Source organism: Cebus imitator, unplaced genomic scaffold, assembly GCF_001604975.1.
Source record: "Cebus imitator isolate Cc_AM_T3 unplaced genomic scaffold, Cebus_imitator-1.0 Scaffold227, whole genome shotgun sequence".
Taxonomy (NCBI): Eukaryota; Metazoa; Chordata; class Mammalia; order Primates; family Cebidae; genus Cebus; species Cebus imitator.
In genome coordinates, this window is record NW_016107542.1 from 3,055,693 (window position 1) to 3,079,383 (window position 23,691).

At 36.0% G+C, this 23,691-nt stretch overlaps 1 protein-coding gene across 1 annotated transcript in view; it reads left to right on the forward strand.

Annotated features, from left to right (window-relative positions):
• The window catches only part of CDC37L1 (cell division cycle 37 like 1), a 26,877-nt gene extending 7,790 nt beyond the window's left edge, over positions 1 to 19,087 (forward strand). Inside the window, exons 3-7 of the mRNA XM_017496981.1 lie at positions 484 to 577; positions 8,378 to 8,493; positions 9,712 to 9,834; positions 14,164 to 14,328; positions 18,503 to 19,087. Of these exons, the coding sequence (XP_017352470.1) occupies positions 484 to 577; positions 8,378 to 8,493; positions 9,712 to 9,834; positions 14,164 to 14,328; positions 18,503 to 18,604 (600 nt within the window). The 3' untranslated portion in view covers positions 18,605 to 19,087. The remainder of the gene's footprint in view (positions 1 to 483; positions 578 to 8,377; positions 8,494 to 9,711; positions 9,835 to 14,163; positions 14,329 to 18,502) is intronic.
• Positions 19,088 to 23,691: the final 4,604 nt, after the last annotated feature.

A 23,691-nucleotide genomic window follows, 5' to 3' on the forward strand; every position in this document is an offset into this window, starting at 1 on the left:
TAGTTTATGTCTTAATGAAGAATTTATAGTAAATATACTTTACATGCTTAGAATTTCTGAATGTCTGAGTTTATTTCCAGCAAGAACTCAAAAGATTAGGCAAGAGTTGCAAATATTTATAGGGAATAAATAATGCAAAAGTAAATTATGCTTGTAAAATATAAAAGATGTTTCTATACCTACTTTTAATTGAGAGATTCAGCTTACCAAAAAGGTTAATTCAGTTGCTTTTCTGTATCATTTCTAAGATGAACCTATAATTTTCCACATATACATGATTTTAAACAAAATTAATAAGGCTCCCATATAAGAAAATTTTAATTTTAAAAAATAGTTTAGCAGATGAATTTAATCATGTGGTATCAGTATGATACTATACCACATATATTGTCTATAGGAAGAATTGCTAGGTATTCAGTATCTGAGAAAGAAGATTCAATTAGAATTTAAAATCTGATTTAAGTCTCTAAAATTTTTTCTTAGAGTTTTATTAATCAAGATAAAAGAAAAGAAACAGAAGTTGAAGATAAATCAGAATCATTTATGCAAAAATATGAGCAAAAAATCAGACATTTTGGTAAGTCTACTTGGGTTTCCTTCTTTGTAATGTTTGGTATCATATGTACATGTGCAATAAATGGATTCATAAAATGAGAGGCAAAAAGAAAAGTGGCAAACTCCAGTTTTGTAACTACTTCTGGCACAGCTGTATAGATCTTGTTTTAGAATTTGTGTTTGTTATAAATAAAATTAATTGACAGAGCAAACCAAATGGCAAAGAGAAGCAAAATTATTATTACATAGTACTACATTCTAAGGCCACTTTATGTATTCCATAGCCTCTTTCCATTTCCTAGCTAGTCTTTGCTTTTTTCATTTTCTTCTTTGCTTTCTTGGAATCTGATTATCTGTTGGTTAAAAGATTAGTATTCATTTTTTTCTGGTTTTAGATATGATGCTTTATAATTCAGGCAGATCCTTGAACTGTTACTCGGATAAATATAGTAATAGAAATGTATATATAAATAACTGAAAAATAGTTTTTTTCTACTGTGGAAAAGGGGTAAGAGAGTAGTTGATATAAGTTAAGGCCTCCCAGAGGAGCCAGCGTCTGCACTTGATTTTGAGCGACAGATAGGAGTTTTTCATATATAAAGGAGGCAAGCCAACAGCAACAGCATGAGAAAGGCAGTTAGGAAACAGCATGGTGTGTTCTGAGAATTATAGGCAGTATGATACTGCTGGCATGAAAATGCTACTGGGAAGTGTTGGTGGTTAAGGTTTAAAACTTTTAATTCCAAGTAGTTTGTTAATTTAGTAAACATGGTTTTTATTTGTAATATGTTCATGAACTTTTTAAATGGTATTTTGAAATCCTTTTTCTATTGGTGTTTTTTTTTTTTACCTAAAGTTTTTTATTTCATTTATGCTTCAGTTATATCAATACGAAAAATATTACTTTCAATTTTTTCCCTTCCTTTCTTGCAAATTGTTCATAAAATATTCACTTTGCTCATACTTTTTACTTTAAAAAAAGAAAAAAGACTATTTAACTCAAGAATAGTACCTGAAGAAATAAGGACAAAGTTTTTCTACATAAAATCAATGTGGCATTATTTATAATAGGAAAAAAATGAATACACAGGCCTCCCTTGGATGGATAGTGAAATCTTTAAATGAGCAGAGCCTTGAGTCATAAGGATAGAAGGCAAAAAATTTGCACATGAATCTTAGTTGTGATATGTGAGTTGCCACTCCCGCCTACAGTTCTTGCTTTCTAGGCCCATGTTTTTCTGCTGAAAGAAAAATACTACCATACACCGATTGCTCTTTCAGAGCACGTACTGGATCTGGTGAAACAACATTCCTCAAGGTGTTTTCACCCAGTTGGCGCTCTGAAAGCTGGTTGCTTTGAAGCCCTGAGAAACCTAGTAAATGAGAAACAGTTTCACTTTTACTGTAAGCTGAGTGCCTTGTTCAGAGCAATTTTGTGTAGGAAAATATCCAAATAATACAAAGTGTTGTAACACATCTGGCACTATAAATCTTCAGTAAACCATTTCACCATTTTATAAAACCTGCTGCTTCTGGGTAGTAATGTTCATGATGAGAACAGTGAATTTCATGAACCCTACAGTCTTATTTCTTTTGCTCTAAAATGAGTTTTTGGGTCAAAAAATAATGTGGTGTGGTGATTAATTCATTTAGTAAGACTACAGATGTATTACTGATTGAAGGCATGGCAAGGAGGGAGGGCACTTCCAGATCTAGAGTGGGCTCGTTCAAGTGAGGAATTACCAGGCCCTCTGAGATGAAATGGAACCAAGGTAATTAACCTGCTACTTGATCACTGATTGATGTCTGCAGTGCATTGTGCCATATTGAGATTTTGGTGTTTTTTGCTACTGGCAAATTAGGTGTTCAGTCGCTAAACTGGATTAGAATACTGGAACATCCTTAATGGGAAAAGCCTACACTGTTCAATCTGCATAATCTCAAACCTGTGCCACCATGGCCCCTGAGTTTATGAAACTGTGGTGCAAATAATGAGATAGTTGAGGAAAAAGACTGACTTCACATCTGCAGGTGATTAATAAGCAATCATTTTGCCATTGTGTGTTGTGAGCCTCCCATATATTATCTTGTAATACCGGAGCCTTGCTGTTTTCACACCCAGCCAGATCATAGCCATTTCCAGAGTCACATTGTACCTGTTTCTTAGTGGAAATGCATATTGTCTTTTACTTCAGAGGAGATACACTAGTTGCCACAGCACTTTGGATTCCCCAGGAATGGTATGAAGGTAGTAGGCTCCCAAAATTTTCGTGTGTTTTATTTCCCACTCTGGCATAGATATATCTTAACAAGGGACCTGGAATACCTGCAATTTTTGCTTTACCCAATTCCATCTATGGGGAGTGAACCAACTTGTAGTCATGGGGAATGATGAGATAATAAAAATCCCTGTAGACTGAATTATGGCACAGAGTTGATAGAGCTGTAGACTAGACAGTAAAAACTTGTGGCTATACCTGCTTGATGGAAGGTTTCTGATGTATGCTTATTGTGATAATAGAAGAAAGCTTAGCAAAATGATGACTATATTGGTATAACTCCTTTGAGTTTTTTTGTCATTGTTGAAGTTTTGTTTTAAGTTCAGGGGTACACGTGCAGGATGTGCAGGTTTGTTACATAGGTAAGCATGTGTCATGGGGATTTGTTGTACAGATTATTTCCTCACCCAGGTATTGAGCCTGGTATCCATTAGTTATTTTTCCTGATCCTATCCCTCCTCCCACCCTCCGCTCTTTGGTAAGCTCCAGTGTGCATTGTTCCTTCTCTGTGTGTGCATGTATTCTTATCATTTAGCTCCCACTTATAAGTGAGAACGTGCAATATTTGGTTTTCTGTTCCTGTGTTAGTTTGCTCAGGATAATAGCCTATGGTATACTCTTTTAAATACATCTACAATAGGAGATGTAATTAAAGCTTCCAGTTGGAGGCTTTCTGGACTTGGATTGCATTCTAGACTCTTGGATGACATGAGCCTGGTATGTAAGGGGGCTGTGTAGGGCTATAGGGCCTTCACACAGTGCTTCTTTGGTCTGATCTGTACTTATATTCTTCAGAGTTTTTCCTAACTTTTCCCTTACACTATTTGTTGACTGCTTTTCTTGTGCTACTTTTACCCTTAAAATTAGGTGGAATTTACCACCTAATGGTAAATGGTACAGTATATCATAGAATATTATAACACAGTGAAATCTGATTTTTCCCCTATATTTGTATTTAATTTATTAATTTAGTTAATTCACATTTTATAAAATATTAATTTAGAAACAAAGCCTTTTATCTTTTAAATTTCACAACAGTTATACTCAAAGTTACATGCATCTGTGACATCACTGGTTTTATAATCATCAGAAGCTTTTTTGAGCCATCTAATTTTTCATAGCACATCATCTTCACTTTCAGCGAAAGTTAGCTGTGATTCAGCCTTTTTTAATGTGTAGGATGTTGTCACTGGAAATTTTATCAAGAGTTATAAACATTTGTGCAAATACTATGATAGGATTTTTTTTGTTTGTACTGACTGAATATTTACAACTTCTTCAAAATAATTATTGCTTTTAAAAAACATCAATATTCTATTTTTGAAAAACATTTAATGTAAAGCACTCTTACATATGAAGTGAAATAAATATAAAATGTGTATGATTTTAATTTTTTTTTAAGTTATTCAAAAATATGCCTGGAAGGAAATACATCAAAATGTTAATAACCATCTCTTGTGGTAGAATTACAGATAACTTTTATTTTCTGGATTTTAAAAATTCTTCACAATAAATAAACTTTATAATCTGAGAAACGTATTTTCAAAGAGTTTATCCTAAGAATTCAAAATGGCTTAATATTAGAGAATTCATTGTGTGATTCACAATATTAATTGATCAGAGTAGTATAACTACAGGACTTGATGATCAGTTTGATGTGGGAGAAATGGAAATACCAGAGGAATTTCTAGAATGCTTGATTCAGTAACCTGGAGGCTAGGAAGCATTGTAGGATGGCAGAGAGACAAATATTGGTTTGGATTCATGTAAGATGGATTTATGTGCAGGCATATTGGTAGAAATGCATATGGTGGTAGATGATTGGAAATATAGGAGATCTGGAGTTTAGGAATATGGGAAAGTCATACAGCTTTCCTCAAGGAATTCACAAATTAGCTGGGAGATTTTTAGTACATAGAGAAATTAAAATGAATTATTGCATTGTGTTAGAATGTATCATTTTAGGCCTGGCATGGTGATCATGCCTGTAATCCCAGCACTTTGGAAAACTGAGGCTGGAGGATCACTTGAGCCCAGGGGTTCAAGACCAGCTTGGGCAACACAGTGAAACCTCACCTCTACCAAAAAACAAATATGTATATGTAACTAATATATTCTGCTTACTAAATAAGATGCAAAAATATTCATTATTTGCATAGTCCTTTTGGAGAAACTCAGAAAAAAAAAAAAAAAAATTAGCCAGTTGTGGTGGCTTATACCTGTAGTTCCAGCTACTCCAGAGGCTGAGGTGGGACGATTGCTTGAGCCCAGGAGGTTGAGGCTGCAATGAGTTGTGGTTGTACCAGTGCACTCCAGCCTAGGCAACAGAGGAAGACCCTGTCTCTCAAAAAAAAAAAAAAATTCTATCAGTATAATGAAAGAGGAAAGGGAAATCAGTAATAAGGACATGTGTATTTGTGTATTTCAGGACAATTTTAGGAATCAGGTGGCATATCGAGGGTTAATGGATGGATTCAGATTTAGATGTTCACTAGGGAAATACATGGGCTAAAGCATATAATTAAAATATTTAAATTTGTCAAAGTGGCCAAGCATTCAAAGAATTTGTTTGGCTAGGTTGTTAAATGACTGTATTATCCTTTACCAAAGGATTAGATAAATAAACATTTTTAAATTAGTGTTTATCATTTATCGAGTATTTGCTATGTCTCAGGCACTGTTCTAAGTGCTTTATATGAGTTAATAGCATTTAATTGTCACAAAAATCCGAGTTGGATACTATTTTACAGATGAGGAAATGGAGGTATATAAAGCGACTTGCCCATGATGGTAAAATGGTGAAGCCAGTATTTGAACCTGGGCCGTTAAGTTCTGCTTTCTCAGTCACCGTCTTAGATTGTTACTTTTCATTTGTATACAAGTTTGTTTACAAAGTCCAAAATAATATCATTATTTTGAGGTATATTCTGTTCCACTAAGTGATTGATTCTCTTTTATTTATTTATTTATTTTTGAGGCAGAGTCTTGCTCTATTTCCCAGGCTGGAGTGCAGTCACAAGATCATAGCTCATTGTAGCCTCAATGTCTTAGGCTCAAGCAATCCTCCTGCCCCAGTCTCCCAAGTAGCTGGGACTACCACACCTGGCTAATTATCTTTTGTTTTGTAGAGACAGAGTCTGGCTTTATTGCCCAGACTGGCCTAAAACTTCTGTGCCTCAGGTGATTCTCCTGCTTGGGCCTCCAGAAGTGCTGGGATTATAGGCGTGAGCTACCATACCCCACCTCTCTTTAAGTATTTTGTTTACAAAATTCCACACAATTTCTACAAAGGTCTGTATCAACTACCTGTAACTTAACTTCTCAATTTCATACTGATTCAGTGTGCATTTTTGAAATCAAGTGATGGTAAGTATTTCTCAGATTTAAAAAAAAAATTTTTTTTCAACATCAAGTGTTAATTTGTCTCAGGTATTAAATAGGTAGTTAAAAAATATTAACATTCGGCCAGGCGTGGTGGCTCATGCCTGTAATCCCAGCACTTTGGGAGGCCGAGGTGAGTGGATCACGGGGTCAGGAATTCGCGACCAGCCTTTCACCAACATGATGAAGGAAAATACAAAAATTAGTCGGCCATGGTGGCACGTGCCTGTAATGCCAGCTACTCAGGAGACTAAGGCAGAATTGTTTGAAGCTGCAAGGCAGAGGTTGCAGTGAGCCAAGCTGGAGCACAGTGGTTCCATCACACCTTCTGCAGCCTCCAACTCCTATGCTCTCAAGTGATCCTGCCTCCTCAGCCTCCTAAGTAGCTGGGACTGAAGGTGCACACTGCCATGCCCAGCTAATTTTAAACTTTTTCTGTAGAGACAGGGTCTTACTATGTTGCCCAAGTTGGCCTGTAACTTCTGGACTCCACCAGTCCTCTGGCCTCAGCCTCCAAAAGTGCTGAGATTACAGGCATGTGCCATCATGCCCACCCAGCCTATCCCCTTTGAGATGAAGTCTTGCTCTGTCACCCAGGCTGGAGTGCAGTGGTAAAATCTTGGCTCGCTACAACCTCTGCCTCCTGGGTTCAAGCGATTCTTGTGTCTCAGCCTCCTGAGCAGCTGGGATTACAAGCACCTGCCACCATGCCCAGCTAATTTTTGTATTTTTAGTAGAGACAGGGTTTTACCATGTTGGCCAAGCTGGTCTTGAACTCCTGCTTCAGGTGATCCGCCCGCCTTGACCTCCTAGAGTGCTGGGATTGCAGGTGTGAGCCACCATGCCTGGCCCTATCCCCTTTTTTTAAGTGAGGAAAAATTAATCATTTATTTTTAATTGACTCGCATTTTTGCTGTGTATTCTCAGTAGGACATTTGTCTTCAGTTTTGTTCTTTCTTGTGTACTGATGTGGAATTAAATATATAGGAGTTCATTTCATGCCCACAGGAAAGGTTTACTGCTAAACTATTGAGTCAGCTCTACAAAATTTCCATGAATATCAGACTTCTTTGTATGATCATGTCTAAAGAATCTAAACCTAACACTGCTATATTGAATTTATTCAGTTAGCCAGGCACAGTGGCTCATACCTGTAATCTCAGCACTTCAAGAAGCCTAGCCAGGAGAATCTCTTGAGGCCAGGAGTTCAAGACCAGCCTGAGCAACATAGCGAGACCCTCATCTTTATGGAAAAAAAAAGAAAAGAAAAATAAAATCTATTCATTTATAAGACTGACTAGACAACATTAAAAAGTTAACATTTTGCTGGTTCCATGATTTCTTTGTGGTGGTATTAACCTTGACCAAATTTCCTACTAATTTAGATAAAGGTACAGATATACCTTAAATAGTATTTGGATTTCTTTGACATCTTGAAACAAAATGGCAACCATTTTCAAATATGCTTAACTAATTTTTGGAAGACTTTGTTTATAACAGACTCATGAGTAAATGGCTTACGTAACTAACTCTCAGTTTGCCCAAGACTTCGGGCGTTCCTAGATGCAGGACTTTCTGATATTGAGCTGGCCACTCTAGACTAATTATCTGAAATAAAGCTTTCTGTGAATTTTAGAAGCTATTTCCGGTCTACTATATATTGCTTTAAAGAGTATTAACCCTCACTTGCTATTTACCGTAATCTGTTGCTCTGGTAATATGCATTGTCTTTAAAGAGAATCATTTAAAAATACCATTGAGAGGGCCGGGCGCGGTGGCTCAAGCCTGTAATCCCAGCACTTTGGGAGGCTGAGGCGGGTGGATCACAAGGTCAAGAGATTGAGACCATCCTGGTCAACATGGTGAAACCCCGTCTCTACTAAAAATACAAAAATTAGCTGGGCATGGTGGCGCGTGCCTGTAATCCCAGCTACTCAGGAGGCTGAGGCAGGAGAATTACCTGAACCCAGGAGGCGGAGGTTGCGGTGAGCCGAGATCGCGCCATTGCACGCCAGCCTGGGTAACAAGAGCAAAACTCCGTCTCAGAAAAAAAAAAAAAAAATACCATTGAGAGATTAATGAATTAAGAATGTTTGGTATTTCTTCCCTTATAGGAAGAAAGAAAATATTTGACATTTATGGTTCAATTCTTTTTTTTACAGGTATGTTGAGTCGATGGGATGATAGTCAGAGATTTTTGTCTGACCATCCATACCTTGTATGTGAAGAAACTGCTAAATATCTTATTTTATGGTGTTTTCACCTAGAAGCTGAGAAGGTATTATTATGTGAACCTTGACTTTCTGGGTACCTTAGTGGAAATCTGATTTCATACTTTATTGATGTTTTGTTCTGTTTTCTATATTATGCCCTTTAAAAGAAAGCAGGAAGGTCATTAGATGGAATTACCATTTTTTGCTTTCAGATGTGCTTGAGTTTAATGTGGGATTTTGTTGTTGTTTGAGTTAGCATGCAGAGGCTTTTCCACTATACTTTCTCTGCCACTCTACCCCTGTCTCTCCTGTTTCCATGTACTATAATCTTTTTTCAAACTAATTTGAAAGTGTTTTATTATTTTATTTATTTTTTTGGTTTTGAGATGGAGTTTCACTCTTGTTGCCCAAGCTGGAGTGCGATGGTGCAACCTTGGCTAACTGCAACCTCTGCCTCCCAGGTTCAAGTGATCCTCCTGCCTCAGCCTCCCAAGTAGCTGGGATTACAGGCATATGCCACCATGCCCAGCTAATTTTTTTGTATTTTTAGTAGAAACAGGGTTTCACCATGTTAGCCAGGCTGGTCTCAAACTCCTGACCTCAAGTGATCCACCCACCTCGGCCTCCCAAAGTGCTGGGATTACGGGCATGAGTCACCACACCTGGCCTGAAAGTCATGTGTGTGTGTGTGTGTGTATATATATATATATATGTATATATATAGAGAGAGAGAGAGACAGAGTTTCACTCTTGTTGCCCAGGTTGTTGTGCAATGGCACGGATCTTGGCTCATTGTAATCTTCACCTTCCGGGTTCAAGTGATTCTCCTGCCTCAGCCTCCTGAATAACTGGGATTACAGGCACCTGCCACCATGCCTGGCTAATTTTTGTATTTTTAGTAGAGATGGGGCTCCACCACATTGTTCAGGCTGGTTTTAAACTCCTGACCTCAGGTAATCTGCCCGCCTTAGCCTCCAAAAGTGCTGGGATTACAGGCGTGAGCCACCACCATGCCTGGCAGAAAGTCATATTTTTTTTAAATCCAGACAGTAATCACAGTATTAAATCAAGTTCAGAGCATGGTCTTCCATTAGTTATTCTGGTCCACATACAAATTATCAAAAAAAGAACCCTAAGATATATTGTTTATATGTTTGTAAACTATTTGACTTAAAACTAAAGAGAGTAAATCAAAAGTATTCTAAAAATTCAAAATTTGAATCAGTATGCCAATTAAATATATTTATATATTTATTATATCATTTAAATCTGTTTCTTTTCAGAAAGGGGCTTTAATGGAACAAATAGCACATCAGGCCGTTGTAATGCAGTTTATTATGGAAATGGCCAAAAACTGTAATGTGGATCCAAGAGGGTGTTTTCGTTTATTTTTCCAGAAAGCCAAAGTAAGTAATTAGCTGAGACCTCTTTGTTCTATTCATATCAATAGAAAGCATCCAAGCAGTATGCCACAAGCTAAATTCTGTAGATTTTCTTGTGAAAAGAAAATTTGTATTGCTAATTTCATGCTAATTTAGGCTTACAAGAGCTATATAAGAGGTTGTACTATAGCATATGTATGAAATTGAGACTCATTCAAAGGAATGTGTGTATTCAGGAAACTTGTGTTCCATCATTAATTCATTCAGTAAATATTGAGTGCCTGATGCAAAGCACAGCTGTTTCAGATGCTCAGGATGCGCTGTTAAGCAAAATAGATACAGCATTCTTCATGTGTAGAACTTAACAGTTTAATGAAAAATCAGACTTTTATAAAGAAAAAATAAGCAACCTAAAAATTCATCAGTTAAGGGAATATTTAAAAATACCTATGGTACATAGAATATTATGCATTCTTTAAAATTATATTAATGGATCATTTGTAGTGAGCTGAAGAAATGCTTATATTATAAATTCACAAGAAGCAGTACATACTAGAGGTTGTTGGCCATGTTGAAGAAAAATAGATGTCTATAAAGATTAAGTACATTTCACACTCACAAGATTAGTAATAATTTAAAAGCTGCCCAAGAAGTAGAGCAATAAGAATTTGCATTCACTGCTAGTGGAAGTATAAATTGGAACAACCACTTTGCAAAATTTTCTAGTAAAGCTCAACAAGTGCCTACCTTAACACCCAGAAATTCTCCTAGGTGTATACAACCTAGAGAGTAGATTCTCAAGGTGTGGTCCAGGGACCCCTGAGGGAGTTCAAGACCTTTTCAGGAAGTCCTGAGTCCAGACTATTTTCATAATAATACCAAGATGTTATTTTTTATTTTCATTTTCATTCTCTCAGTAGTGTACAATAGAGATTAATGCAGAAGTACAAACTAAGATGTTATTTTTTTATTTTCATTTTCATTCTCTCAGTAGTATACAGTAGAGATTAATGTGAAAGTACAAATATGAGAATCTAGCCATCTTCTGTAAAGCCAGACATTATTAGATTTAGATTTAGAAAAACTGAAGGAAAAGCAGCTCTCTTCTCACTAACTTTTTTTGTTTTGGCAAACAATTTTTTTTTTTTAATAAAAATCTTACTAATGGTGGTATAATGAGTTTGTCGTTATTTTTAGTTAATATTTTTAAAATTCCTCAGTTTTAATTTCTAACAGTAAATACTGACAGATATAACTCACATAAACAGAAGCTCTTTAGGGTCCTCAATAATTTTCAAGACTGTAAAGAGAACTGCTTCCCTTGAAAAACTCTTAACACATGTGTATTAGGTTGCCATAATGTTTATGGTAGATTGTTCATAATAGCAAAAAGCCTAGGAACAATGAATAAATTTTGGTACAGGTTGAGTATTCCTAATCCAAAATTCAAAATGTTCCAAAATCCAAAACTTTTGAGCATTGCCATGACACTCAAAGGAAATACACATTTTGTGTTTTCAAATTAGAGATGTTCAACTGGTAAGTATAATGCAGATATTCCCAGATCTGAAAAAGTTCACAATCTGAAAAACTTCTGGTACCAAGCATTTCTTATATGCAACCTGTATATTCATTCTATAAAATACTAGCCAACATCAGCTTGGATTAAAAAAATAGGAGAGTCAATCAAACAAACCACAGAGTGATATATCTGTCTAGATAGAGACTAAATAGATATATCTAGTATCAAAGTTCATATTTTGTATTTCTTTTAAAGTATATATATACTTCTTAAGTATATATAGTACTTTTTTTGAGATGGAGACTCATTCTGTCACCCAGGCTGGAGTACAGTGGTGTGATCTTGGCTCACTGCAACCTCTGCCACCTGGGTTGGAGCAATTCTCCTGCCTCAGCCATCCGAGTAGCTGGGATTACAGGTGTGCGCCACCACACCCAGCTAATTTTTGTATTTTTAGTAGAGATGGGGTTTTGCCATGTTGGCCAAGCTGGTCTTGAACTCCTGACCTCTAGTGATCCACCCACCTTGGCCTCCCAGGGTGCTGGGATTACAGGCATGAGCCACCATGCCCAGCCATAAAGTATTTTTTTAATAACAGGCAGAACTAAGTATATTGTTGAAGGATACATATATATGCAGTAAAACCAAAGAAACAAAGGAATAATTAAGAAGACAAAAGTTACAATAATGATAACCTCAGGGAGGGAGGGGGAATGCTCTTGAGAACTAGTTTTTAGGATACTAGTAATGATCTATTTCCTATTTTCTAGGGGTACATAGTGGGGGTTTTGCTGAATAAATTGTGCATATATCTTTTACATGTTCTTCTGCACATAGGATATATTTGGACATATACAGTTAGAAGTTAAAAGGAAATATACCAAAAGTTTAACTTCGGTTATACTTGTGTGGTAGAATTATAAACAATTTCCATTTTCTTTTTCATGTACTACTATGAATATTTCCTTTTATAAACAGATAAAATTATTATTTTTATATTTTAAAAAACCTATCAATGTGGCAGTAGTCCTAACTTAAATGCCCTAAACTCTTCTGAAATGGAACCAAAATACGAAGTTTTCCTCAAACAGTTGAACTTTAATACTAAATATTTGACATGTCATTTTAGCTAGGTTCCTTCTGGTGACTAGTCTAAATTTTTGTTTGTTTGCTTTTAGAGACAAGGTCCTGCTCTGTCATGCAGGCTAGAGTGCAGAGGTGCAATCATTGCTCACTGCAGCCTTGAACTCCTGGGCTCAAGCAATCATCCTCTCAGATTCCCAAGTATCTGGGACTGCAGGTGTATGTCGCCATACCCAGCTAATTTTCTGTAGAGATAGGGTCTCACTATGTTGCCCAGGGTGGTCTTGAACTTCTGGGCTCAAGCTGTCCTCCCACCTTAACCTTTCAAAATGCTGGGATTGAGCCACCTCGCCCAATCTAGCCTAAATTTTAACTTGACACATAAAAGTAGTAAAAACTATACTTTCCTTTTCATCTTATATTAATAGATGTGTTTAAACTGGTCCTTAATAAAAGAATGGAACATGGCCAAACCATACATATATTCTTTGACATTTACTTTAACATAGTAAATGAAGTACAACTGAAAGGCACTGGTCTTCAATCTTAACATTATTGTTAATAATACTTTTTAATTATGAAATAATCATTTTTATGGTTTGCTTTGTTCCAGGGACTGTTCTAAGCACTTTACATGGATTAACTCATTAAATCCATATAACATTTTATGAAAATTACTGTTGCTGTCTTATAGGTGAAGAAATTAGCATAAAGAAATTAAGCAAGTGGCCCATAGATTACTTAATAATATAAAATCTGTCATCACTCTGTATCTGCATCCCTAAACCTTAGGCATGCAGTGAGGTGAGCAATTGTGGCTGTTAATTTTCAGAAAGAATACTTTTGGATATGACATACTGTGTGTCCACAGAAGTTCTTATAAAGTGAGGTGCTAAAATGTAATTGAGGAAATTCTTCCTAAATGTGTAAGAAGATAAGATGGCAGCACAGGTCATTCTCCACATTATTTGAATAGATGCTGATGCTAATAACTAATCCACAGGTTTAACCTGATTACACAACCTACAGTTCACCCTACTTGAACTTAAAACCTGCATTCTATTGGTAGAATAAATCTCTGTATCATTTCTCTGTATTCAGAGGAGACATAAACAGAGGCAGTTGCCAATAGGGAGTTGCCTAAGAGTTCTACTCCCTCAATGTAAGTTATCATACTTTTTCTTTCCATTAATATTGAAAAGAAGGTACTTGCCTAACTAGAACAAGATATTTCCATAATTGTGTTGACCGTTGAATTCTATTTGATTTTCATAGCTCCTATAAGTAGGGAATATAGAGTTAGAAAATTACTAAAAACAGGTAATAATGCCCCCTCATTAATTGTTGAAGAATTAAAAGGTTTTAAGAATATCCCTTGATTGTTTGGTAGTAGGAATATGATAGAATGAATTTGAGAGATTAAATGAGGACCATTTTGGATCCTGTTAAGGATTCAGATAAATCAAGGAATATACAGAGAAAGGCTTAAGTTGTGTGTATATGTATAGGGAGGGGTTGTTTTTTATCAGTTTACTTTGCTGAAGCATAAGGAAATGGAGCAAACCAATTATTAATGTTTCTATAAATCAGGTAGTTTTCACAAATGTGGCAGGGATTGTGGTGGTTTCTTTGTTTAGACTGTTCACCTTGTCATTACTTCTTTACTTCAGACCCGTTATATGCTTTCTGGAATTTACTGTGTCTAGAAATCTTGAAGAACACAATCTTTGTTTTTTTGTTTTTTCTAGGCAGAGGAAGAAGGTTATTTTGAAGCATTCAAAAATGAACTTGAAGCTTTCAAGTCAAGAGTAAGACTTTATTCTCAATCACAAAGTTTTCAACCTATGGCAGTTCAGAATCATGTTCCCCATTCTGGTGTTGGATCTATAGGTTTATCAGAATCCTTACCACAGGTAAGTTGGAAAAGTAAATATTTATTTATTTATTTATTTAGAGACAGAGTCTTGCACTGTTGCCCAGGCCGGAGTGCAATGGCACAATCTTGGCTCAGTGCAACCTCCACCTCCTGCATTCATGCGATTCTCCTGCCTCAGCCTCCCAAGTAGTTGGGATTACACCACCACACCAGGCTAATTTTTTGTATTTTTAGTAGAGGTGGGGTTTCACTATTTTAGCCAGACTGGTCTCGAACTCCTGACCTTGTGACCCCCCTGCCTCTGCCTCCCAAAATGCTGGGATTACAGGTGTGAGCCATGGTGCCCGGCCAAATTCTTATTTTATAAGCATATTAGTTCACATAATTTTTGTTATTTTGGTCCACTCTTTTTTTTTTTTTTTAATATGTGTTACCATTTTAAATATTCCTGCCTCAGAAGATAACTGTTGAATCTTATTTCATGCCATGTTTTGGCACTGAATCTCACCTCAAGTATTTAAGAGATACCAGATTTCCTCTCCTTTTAATGTAGTAGTGATTAGTTGTACCTAACCATTCTTAAGAACAAATGTTAGCTATTGATCATCTCAATCATAAACTCTTCAAGATGGCTCTTCCTTAAAACATCTCATTCTAGGCCGGGCACAGTGGCTCGTGCCTGTAATCCCAGCACTTTGGGAGGCCGAGGCGGGCAGATCACACGGTCAGATCGAGACCATCCTGGCCAACATGGTGAAACCCCAACTCTACTAAAAATACGAAAATTAGCTGGGCATGGTGGCATGTACCTGTAATCCCAGCTATTGGGGAAGCTGAGGCAGGATAATTGCTTGAATCAGGGAATTAGAGGTTGCACTGAGCTGAAATTGCACCTCTGCACTCCAGCCTGGTGACAGAGTGAGACTCTGTCTCAAATTTAAAAATCTCATTCTGAGTTAGAACTATGCCATGTTGAATTTTTTAGGATGAATTAGCTTCAAAGTGTACGTGCAGGTGGAACCAGTGTGATGTGTTGCTTACGTTTATTTAGTATTTTCTTGTTTAGTGTTGGTATTGTCTGCCAGAGGTGACATTTTTAGAACACATTAATGTAGCTGATAATATTGTATCTGGTAATATTGGCCAACTGTTTGAGCCTCTTCAAAGTCTTAAGTGGTTTGATCAAGATAAAACCATGTCATATGGGCAATACGAAACAATTTACATCAAAAAGGAGAGGTCATCAGACCACCGGTCTGCCTGATTCTAGTTAGGATTACAACTAGCATTTAGTTAGGATTTAAGTTATTAGATAATTCCTATCCATTTGATTTTACTAGTAGCACTTTAATAGAGCCCAGTCATCTCTCATTTCCAGGCTCCAAGATTTTAAGACCAGCTTTAGCCAGTTTAATCTGTTGTCTATATTGTAAGAAGGAAAGTCTCATTCAAAAGACAATGTGAGGAGAGTCCTGTGTTTAGTTTTAGACTTCCTAAAGTGCTAAAAATTGAGATTTTCAGTGACCTGGACCTTATGTCACTATAATTTCACCATTCCAATTACATGTAGTGTATGCCCTTTAAGGGGAGTAATTGATCATATTTACCCCACTCAAAAATATCATTCTTATGAGTCTCTGAGCCTACTCTGGCTCTAGAGGCTGCCTGGAAAAAAAAAAATTTCTCAAGGATGGAAATAATAAATGTCTGATTTTTAAATAATTAGTAATGTTCCCCCTTAGTTAGACATGTAAGGAATATTCCCCCTACAAATTTCCTACAGATTTTCTCTTAATTTTATGTCAGTGATTATTTTTCTCTTCAGTTCCTGAGAAGTAGCCCACTGGGAAGTAGTTTTTCCAGGGGAATTCTGTGACCAAGTCACTGTGAAATCCAATATATAAACTTCCTGCAATTAAAATGTCACATAATGCAAGGGAAAGAAAAAAGAGACTTTGGAAGGGTGTAATTGATTCTAAATATAAGAAGAAAAGGTACACATTATAGTATCTTAGGCCTATATTATTTAGAAATTGCCTCTGGTTTGAGAGAAGTAAGTTCTTGTTACATATATTAGATAGCAACTGATATCAGATACTAGGCATCCCTTAGAGTCATAGGTGGACTAGGATTATACAATTCTGACACTTTTGGATTGCTGATATTATCAGGGTTATTCAGATTTAATTAAGCTGGGCTAATGTCCTCACGGTGGGAGACCAATTTCTCTTGGCAAGTAATTTGAGCATCCTGGTATAGTCCTTCTGAAAGATACAAGAGCTGGACAAAATTTCAGTCAGATGCTACCTGTGCAGAAAGGATCATTGACTAGTTGAAGGAAATAAAAAGAGGCTACTTGAGAGACCAAATCATCAGTTTAGAGATTTGGAAGAAAAATCTTACCATAATAATAACATCCCATTTTTATATCAGTTTATAGGTTACAAAGCACTTTCACACATATAATTTAATCTTCTCATTTTTCCTATGATTCATTTTCATTTCATTTTTATAGATGAGTAAACTGAAAGTCATGGAACTTAAGTAATTTGCCTGAAGTCAACACAATAAGTGATTAATGTTCTACTTTTGGATTTCTATTCTGCTTCACTATTTGTTCACCTATATCACAGACTGTTGAATCATATGTGTTGAGAATGTTACTAGATGAAAATATGGGTCAGTTAATGAAATTTAAGTATAGGTTAGGTTGGGTATATCAATTCCTTATTTTTGAAAGTCTCTGTATGATAGTATCTTATAGTCCTTGGGAAGATGGATGGATGAGTTTGGGGAATCTCCTCAGCCAATTCTCTTATTCAAAACTGTGTCATGGAAAACTGGAGCCCAGTCTTAATAGAGTAACTAATTGTAAGCTCTGTTCCAGTGAGCTTACAGAGAATTATGCTTGGATTGTCAGAAAAAGGTCTTAAGGCTGTTTTTTTGGAGAATGGGACAAGATAACAAAAATATTGATCATTTTGGATAAAGCTTAAGTGTGGATAACTATTTAGCTTTTAATTTCTTTTTTTACATATAATTGACAGTAATCTTGTGAAATTAGCCAAATACTCTTCATTATTCTTAGTTTTGAGAGGTCTAATCCAAGTCTTCTTGGATGTAGATATAACAGCAGTTACTTTAGGTTTATCCTATAGGCTAGCTTTTAATTTTACCAAATTGCAAATTTTTTTCTCCTTGAGGATTGCTCTACTAAATAGAGGCAGGATTAAAACTGAGGCCCAGTGTGAGTATCCCAGACCTCAGTCAGTTGTCTCTGCTACTTCCTTTATAAAGACCTGATTGTGAGTCATCCAAACTCCAGCTAGCTTTCTGACTTTTACAATAAAGGAATCTCATGAAGTGTTGCACTTTCTGAGGATCTTTAGAAAACTCTGCCTCCCAACCTCCTATTGGATGGTGACGTTTAAGGCATCTCTCCTGTTTGGACCATTTTCCTCATTGGTGTTTATTAAATAAAATAAATATAAATAAAACTAGTAATACAAGTGGTAAAAGTCTTAAGTAACTAGCAGATATTCAGAACAGTTGAGTAGACAAAATTGAATTCTTGGGGAACAATTTTCTAAAGTTCTGGGTCGTAAACGGCTATACCTTTATTCATAGTATAATACAAGCTGATATTTTATTCTCAGTTTAAAAAATAAGGGTCTAAATACCTCTCAAAAGAGTCCAGATTTCTCACTGAGTTTGTTTTAACTTTTGGCAAAACAAAATAGACCCTGAAGATATCCAGAATTTTTACCCAGTCAATGGATTTTATTATTCAGATGATTTGCATTTTTAGTATTTACTATTGTAATTAGATGGTAATCTTAAAAATGCATTGCTGGCTTCAAACCGTATTTAAATTATCAGTAGCTATGTATATATAAACACGTGGACGTTGTAGCCTTGCCTTGTATTATTAAATAATGTATGGTTTTGTTAAATGGAGAAGAAAGGTGGTATTTGTTAACAATTCTGTTTTTCATATGTATCATTCTTTTATCACATCTCTTAGGTGATAGCATCCTGTTTTTTTTCTTTATTTTCTTGGGTTTCAGCCCAAGTCTGACTCACATCTTCTTACCTACTACTCTACTACACTGCAGAGAAATAGGACTATGAAACTGAATATGTATGTATGTACTATCATAAAACTGGTTATAATGCATTTTCTCCCCCATCCGCCTTTTCTTTTTCCCCAGAATCCAGATTATCTTCAGTATTCTATCAATACAGCTCTCTGCAGCTTAAACTCAGTGGTACATAAAGAAGATGATGAACCCAAAATGATGGACACTGTATAATTTGGTTAAAACTGCTGAGGCCAAGTGCTATTTTGTTACAAGAAAGGAAGAACTTGGCTATTTTCTTGACACTTTTATGGGTGCTGCACTTTATTTTTGTTTGTTTTTTGATGGGAGGGAAAGAGTACTGAAACGTTTTGTACATTTTTTTTAATGTGCTGCTAGGTTTTTTGTTTTGTTTTGTTCTGAAGAGAGGAGTGGTACCATATGTTGCAGGAAGTCAAACTGGACTTTTTGTGGCTACTAAATTTGCCTTTAATCTTATTGTTCTCAATTTTGGAATCAAAGTATGAAAATCTGCACAAATGCAATGTTTACAGGAACTGGTCGATTCTGGGAGGCATCTGCTACAGTCTCTTTTTATATGGATATGTACATGTCCTATTCTACAAAAATGATTAAAGATAAAAATGTACCTGTATCACACTGCTAATTTAGCTGTCAAATCTGGTGTTTCATCACATTAAAAGCAATAAATCAGTAGTTGGTAATCGGCCTTACTAAAGTTGGGGGGTACAATTATTAAAAGTCTTAACTCTTAAATATGTGACTTTCGGCACCATCAGTTAAATCCTTGAATATAATACAAATTTGATGTGGACAGTGCATTTACCCTCAAATGATTCTCAAAACTGAATTCCTTAGAATTTGATTTTACTCTGCTAACTTTAAGAGTTTTAGTAATATCAAAGTGATAAGCTAATACAGATTTTCTTTTTTAATAAGAATAACGTCAAGCTCACTCTTAATTTCTTAACACAGTCTGGGATCTCTCAGGGAGTAAGTTTTAAAAGAATACTAATGATTTGTAAGAACAAACAGGAATAATCTGATTTTTAAATTTGAGGTTGTTTCACTCTGATGTAGCCTTTTAGTTTTTTTGTTTTGGTTTTTTTTTTTTTTTTTTTTTTTTTTTTTTTTTTTTTTTTTTTTTTTTTTTTTTTTTTTTTTTTTTTTTTTTTTTTTTGGTTTTTCTTGTAGCCCTTTAAAAAAGGACTCTTAAAAATGATTTTTTTAAAAACGAGAAATCTTGCAGTGCTAACTGCCTTGAGCTGCCAATTACCTATTTTGGAGAATTTGGTGACTCTTGTCGGTAATGATGGCATTTACAACATTTGGCATTTCCCCTTTTTCAGCTCAGTTATCATATAATGCTTCCAAGCTTTACTAGTTCCTCTGTAAGTCATTTCAATTATGCCAGGATATTTGATGATTTCGTTTATTTAGAATTAGGTAACAATGCTAATTATGCTATCCTTATGCTTGAAAGATTAATCTTACAACTTAAACATAAGCTTTAGTTATATTTGGGTGTAATCCTTGGCTAAGTAACCATTAAGACTAGTAGCTAACACTTGGAAGGAGGCTAACTAGGATTGGGAATACATGTCTCAACTTGAAAAACCAAATAGTGCTAAGGGACCCATAGGGTGATCAGACCTGTGACCTTGGCCTCATTTGTATCTTGTTTTAACTGAGGTGATCAGGCGCTTAGTACCCTAGAAATGGACTGGAATTATTGACTCTTACTTCTGTAACGTCACAATCTTCCTGGTTTTCAGAATAAAGTCTTTTTGTGCTTTATGTACTCTATAATAAAATGTTTGACTAATTTATATAGTAGTATTTGTCAGCCTGTACTTTTTTTTTAACCCATGACCTAGTCCTAGACATTTTTTTCTTTTTATTCTGTTCTGAAGCAAGCTCTCGTTTTTGCCTTCCTACCAAATTGACAGAATGGGCAGACACAGGAGCCATATTGCCAGTTTCACAGAAATGTTACTTGAACTATTACTTTCCCTTCTTGCCCAGGATTTGCCTGTAAGCATTCAAATTGTTTTGAATTTCATTTTGCCTTCTTTAAGTTAGAGGTATTTAATGACTGAAGACTGGCGGGAGAGAAAGTATCAAAAACTGAGTAAACTATTCTTGAGGGGTTTTGTTTCTAAAACAGCAATTACTGAAAAGATGTTCTTTGAAACTTGATTTATATATTTTTACTTGCAAAAGAAAATGCTGTGTTTTGAGTATGAAAATATGATTGGGTTTGTTTTGGGAACCACTGACTGATGCCATAATTTGCACTTAAAGACTATAAATTACATAGCCTTACTTTAGCACTAGAAACAGTCAATTGACATCCTTTTTATTTTGCTTTGGTATTAAAAACTAATTCTGACCAAATGAAATGTCCTTTTTTTGTTGTTTCTTAAGAAATAATGAGAGTATAGTAAGCAAAGGGATAATTTAGATTTCAGGTTGGACAGTTTACCCTGAACAAACTAAACCATGGGAAGTACAAACACATGAATGAAACATTTTTTACATCAAAGTATCATCAAAGATTCTTGTTTCACTTGATGCAATTAATCTTCAAATAAAAATTTTTAATAAACAGCTGTCCATTTATTTTCTGTTAACTCATTGTCATTTTTTTCAGTGGTAGTGGAGAAAATATTGACTTAAAATTATTACTCTTAGGTAGATGGGTAACATTCTCTTCGAATTATACCATTAGTGGGCTTTTTCAAATTTTGTCTAATGAGCTCACAATCTCATAACTTGAGGAAAATCAGGTCCTCCTCTTCTTTCAGACTGGCATATTGCCCTTTTAAAAATGAATGAATGGCCAGGTGCAGTGGCTCACGCCTGTAATCCCAGCATTTTGCGGGCCGAGGTGGGCAGATCACGAGGTCAGGAGATCAAGACCATCCTAGCCAAGATGGTGAAACCACGTCTCTACTAAAAATATAAAAATTAGCTGGATGTGGTGGCATGCGCCTGTAGTCCCAGCTACTTGGGAGGCTGAGGCAGGAGAATTGCTTCAACTAGGGAGGAGGAGGTTGCAGTGAACCAAGATCGTACCACTGTACTTCAGCCTGGTGACAGAGCGAGACGCCATCTCAAAAATAAAAATGAACATGCTGCCCAAAAAATTTGCGTCTGTTTTAGTAAGTAGATTTTCTTACAGGATGAAAAAAGTTGATTGTAGGTTTAGGCAAAGTGATCCTCAAGTTAACCTTGGGATATTTTCAGAGGAGAACCAAACATAGGCTTACTTTTCTAAAAGTCATGTATTTCAGTTCTTAAATTCGTGTGGGACAAAACCATGGTACTTGTCTGAGTTGCAGTTAGGCTTTCCATTTCAATTTTGCCACTATATCAAACATTATACTTTTAATAAAACCCTCAAATCTTATCCATCAATTTCTCTGTAATGGTCATTTATATACAATTGCATAGTTCTGAGAAATTGATTTATCTGAAAAGTATTTGCTTACTATGTAAGCCAAGGGGGTCGGGGAGGGGAATACAAGGATGAATATAAGTTCATTATGGATTGTTTACCTTAATATGAAGTGAAACCATCCTCATAAGCTTTGAAAAATTAGACTTGTTTGATCTTCTCTAAATATAGAAAATGATTTTTTTTTTTTTTTTTTGAGACGGAGTTTCACTCTTATTACCCAGGCTGGAGTGCAATGGCGTGATCTCGGCTCACCGCAACCTCCGCCTCCCGGGTTCAGGCAATTCTCCTGCCTCAACCTCCTGAGTAGCTGGGATTACAGGCATGCGCCACCATGCCCAGCTAATGTTTTTTGTATTTTTAGTAGAGACGGGGTTTCACCATGTTGACCAGGATGGTCTCGATCTCTTGACCTCGTGATCCACCCGCCTCGGCCTCCCAAAGTGCTGCGATTACAGGCTTGAGCCACCGTGCCCGGCCAAAAATGATTTTTTAAAACTCTCACATCTTTCACATAGTTAACAGCATGATTCTCCATGTTATTTACACTTCAGACATTTAACTTGGAATCTTTTAGAAAAATATGTCACAGTGCTGGACTGATATATACTTTGGCATGACAGTTTATTCAGTACTGTATATGGAAAAACTCACTTAGTGTTTAGTATCATTTAGTGTGCTGAAAACAAAAAGCAGGAGAGGGGGATAAGGACTCTACAAAGCGTATTGGCTTTTACCAGAAGCTTTAAGCACAGCTAGACTATTTTAACTGTGTTTTTAAAATTGTTTAACCATAACTTCCAAGATGAAAATCTCTAACTGCAAAGATAGGAAAGCTATTTCTACAGTTTATCAGGGTCTGAGAATATACTTCTGTCAATGAGAAGACACAACATGTTCTAAATACAAATTCTTGCGTTTGGTTGCAAGTATAGCAATTTAACATAATTTGAGATGTATAATTACAATGATTTGTTGTTAGTATAGGGCAGTTTTGTCACAAGTTGTTAAGGATCCAAAATATCTTGTTAGAATGCCATTATATATAGCTGGGGGAGAAGTATCCACCAGGTGGGGTTTAGAAATTTGAGCCAGTATTTAAGCTATTTCAAATGGAACTCAGAACTGAAAGAAAACTTCTGGATGATGCTAACAACTGCCAGTTTGCATTTCCCACAGTACACTCTGCTCACAAAAGGTATAGCAAAATAACTTTTACTCTATAAAATAAATGGGTTGAGATGCTGTTCTGACTTTTATAGCATAGTAGTTTCTCCTAGCCATGGCAGTCAGCTCCATACATGCATTTCCATGTGGTACATAAATCTTAATGATGGTCATTACAGAATTTTTTTGTGTGTTGAGAACAGTGCCTCACACTTGTAATCCCAGCACTTGGGAGGCTGAATCGGGAAGATTGTTTGAGGCCAGGAGACTAGCCTGGGCAACATATCAAGACCCCGTCTCTACAAAAAATAAAATTAGCCAGGCATGGCAGTGCACGCCTATAGTTCCAGCTACTTGGAAGGCTGAGGTGGAAGAATTGCTTGAGCCCAAGAGTTCAAGGTTACAGTGACCCAATTATGCCACTCACTGCACTCCAGTCTGGGCAACAGAGTGAGGCCCTGTCTCAAAAAAATAAAGAAAAAGTTGTATTACAGTCATATTCATTCCCAAAGTAATGAATGTATGTGCAAAACTTTGGGCTAAGTATTTTGGGAGTGCGGAGGGAATGGTCACAGGAAAGAAGAGTCTTAATTCTCATAGCCATGTTCTTCCTCTGCTCACTTTGATTTCCAAATCTCCTAAGGGTATTATGAAGGCAGGTATGGCTACCATA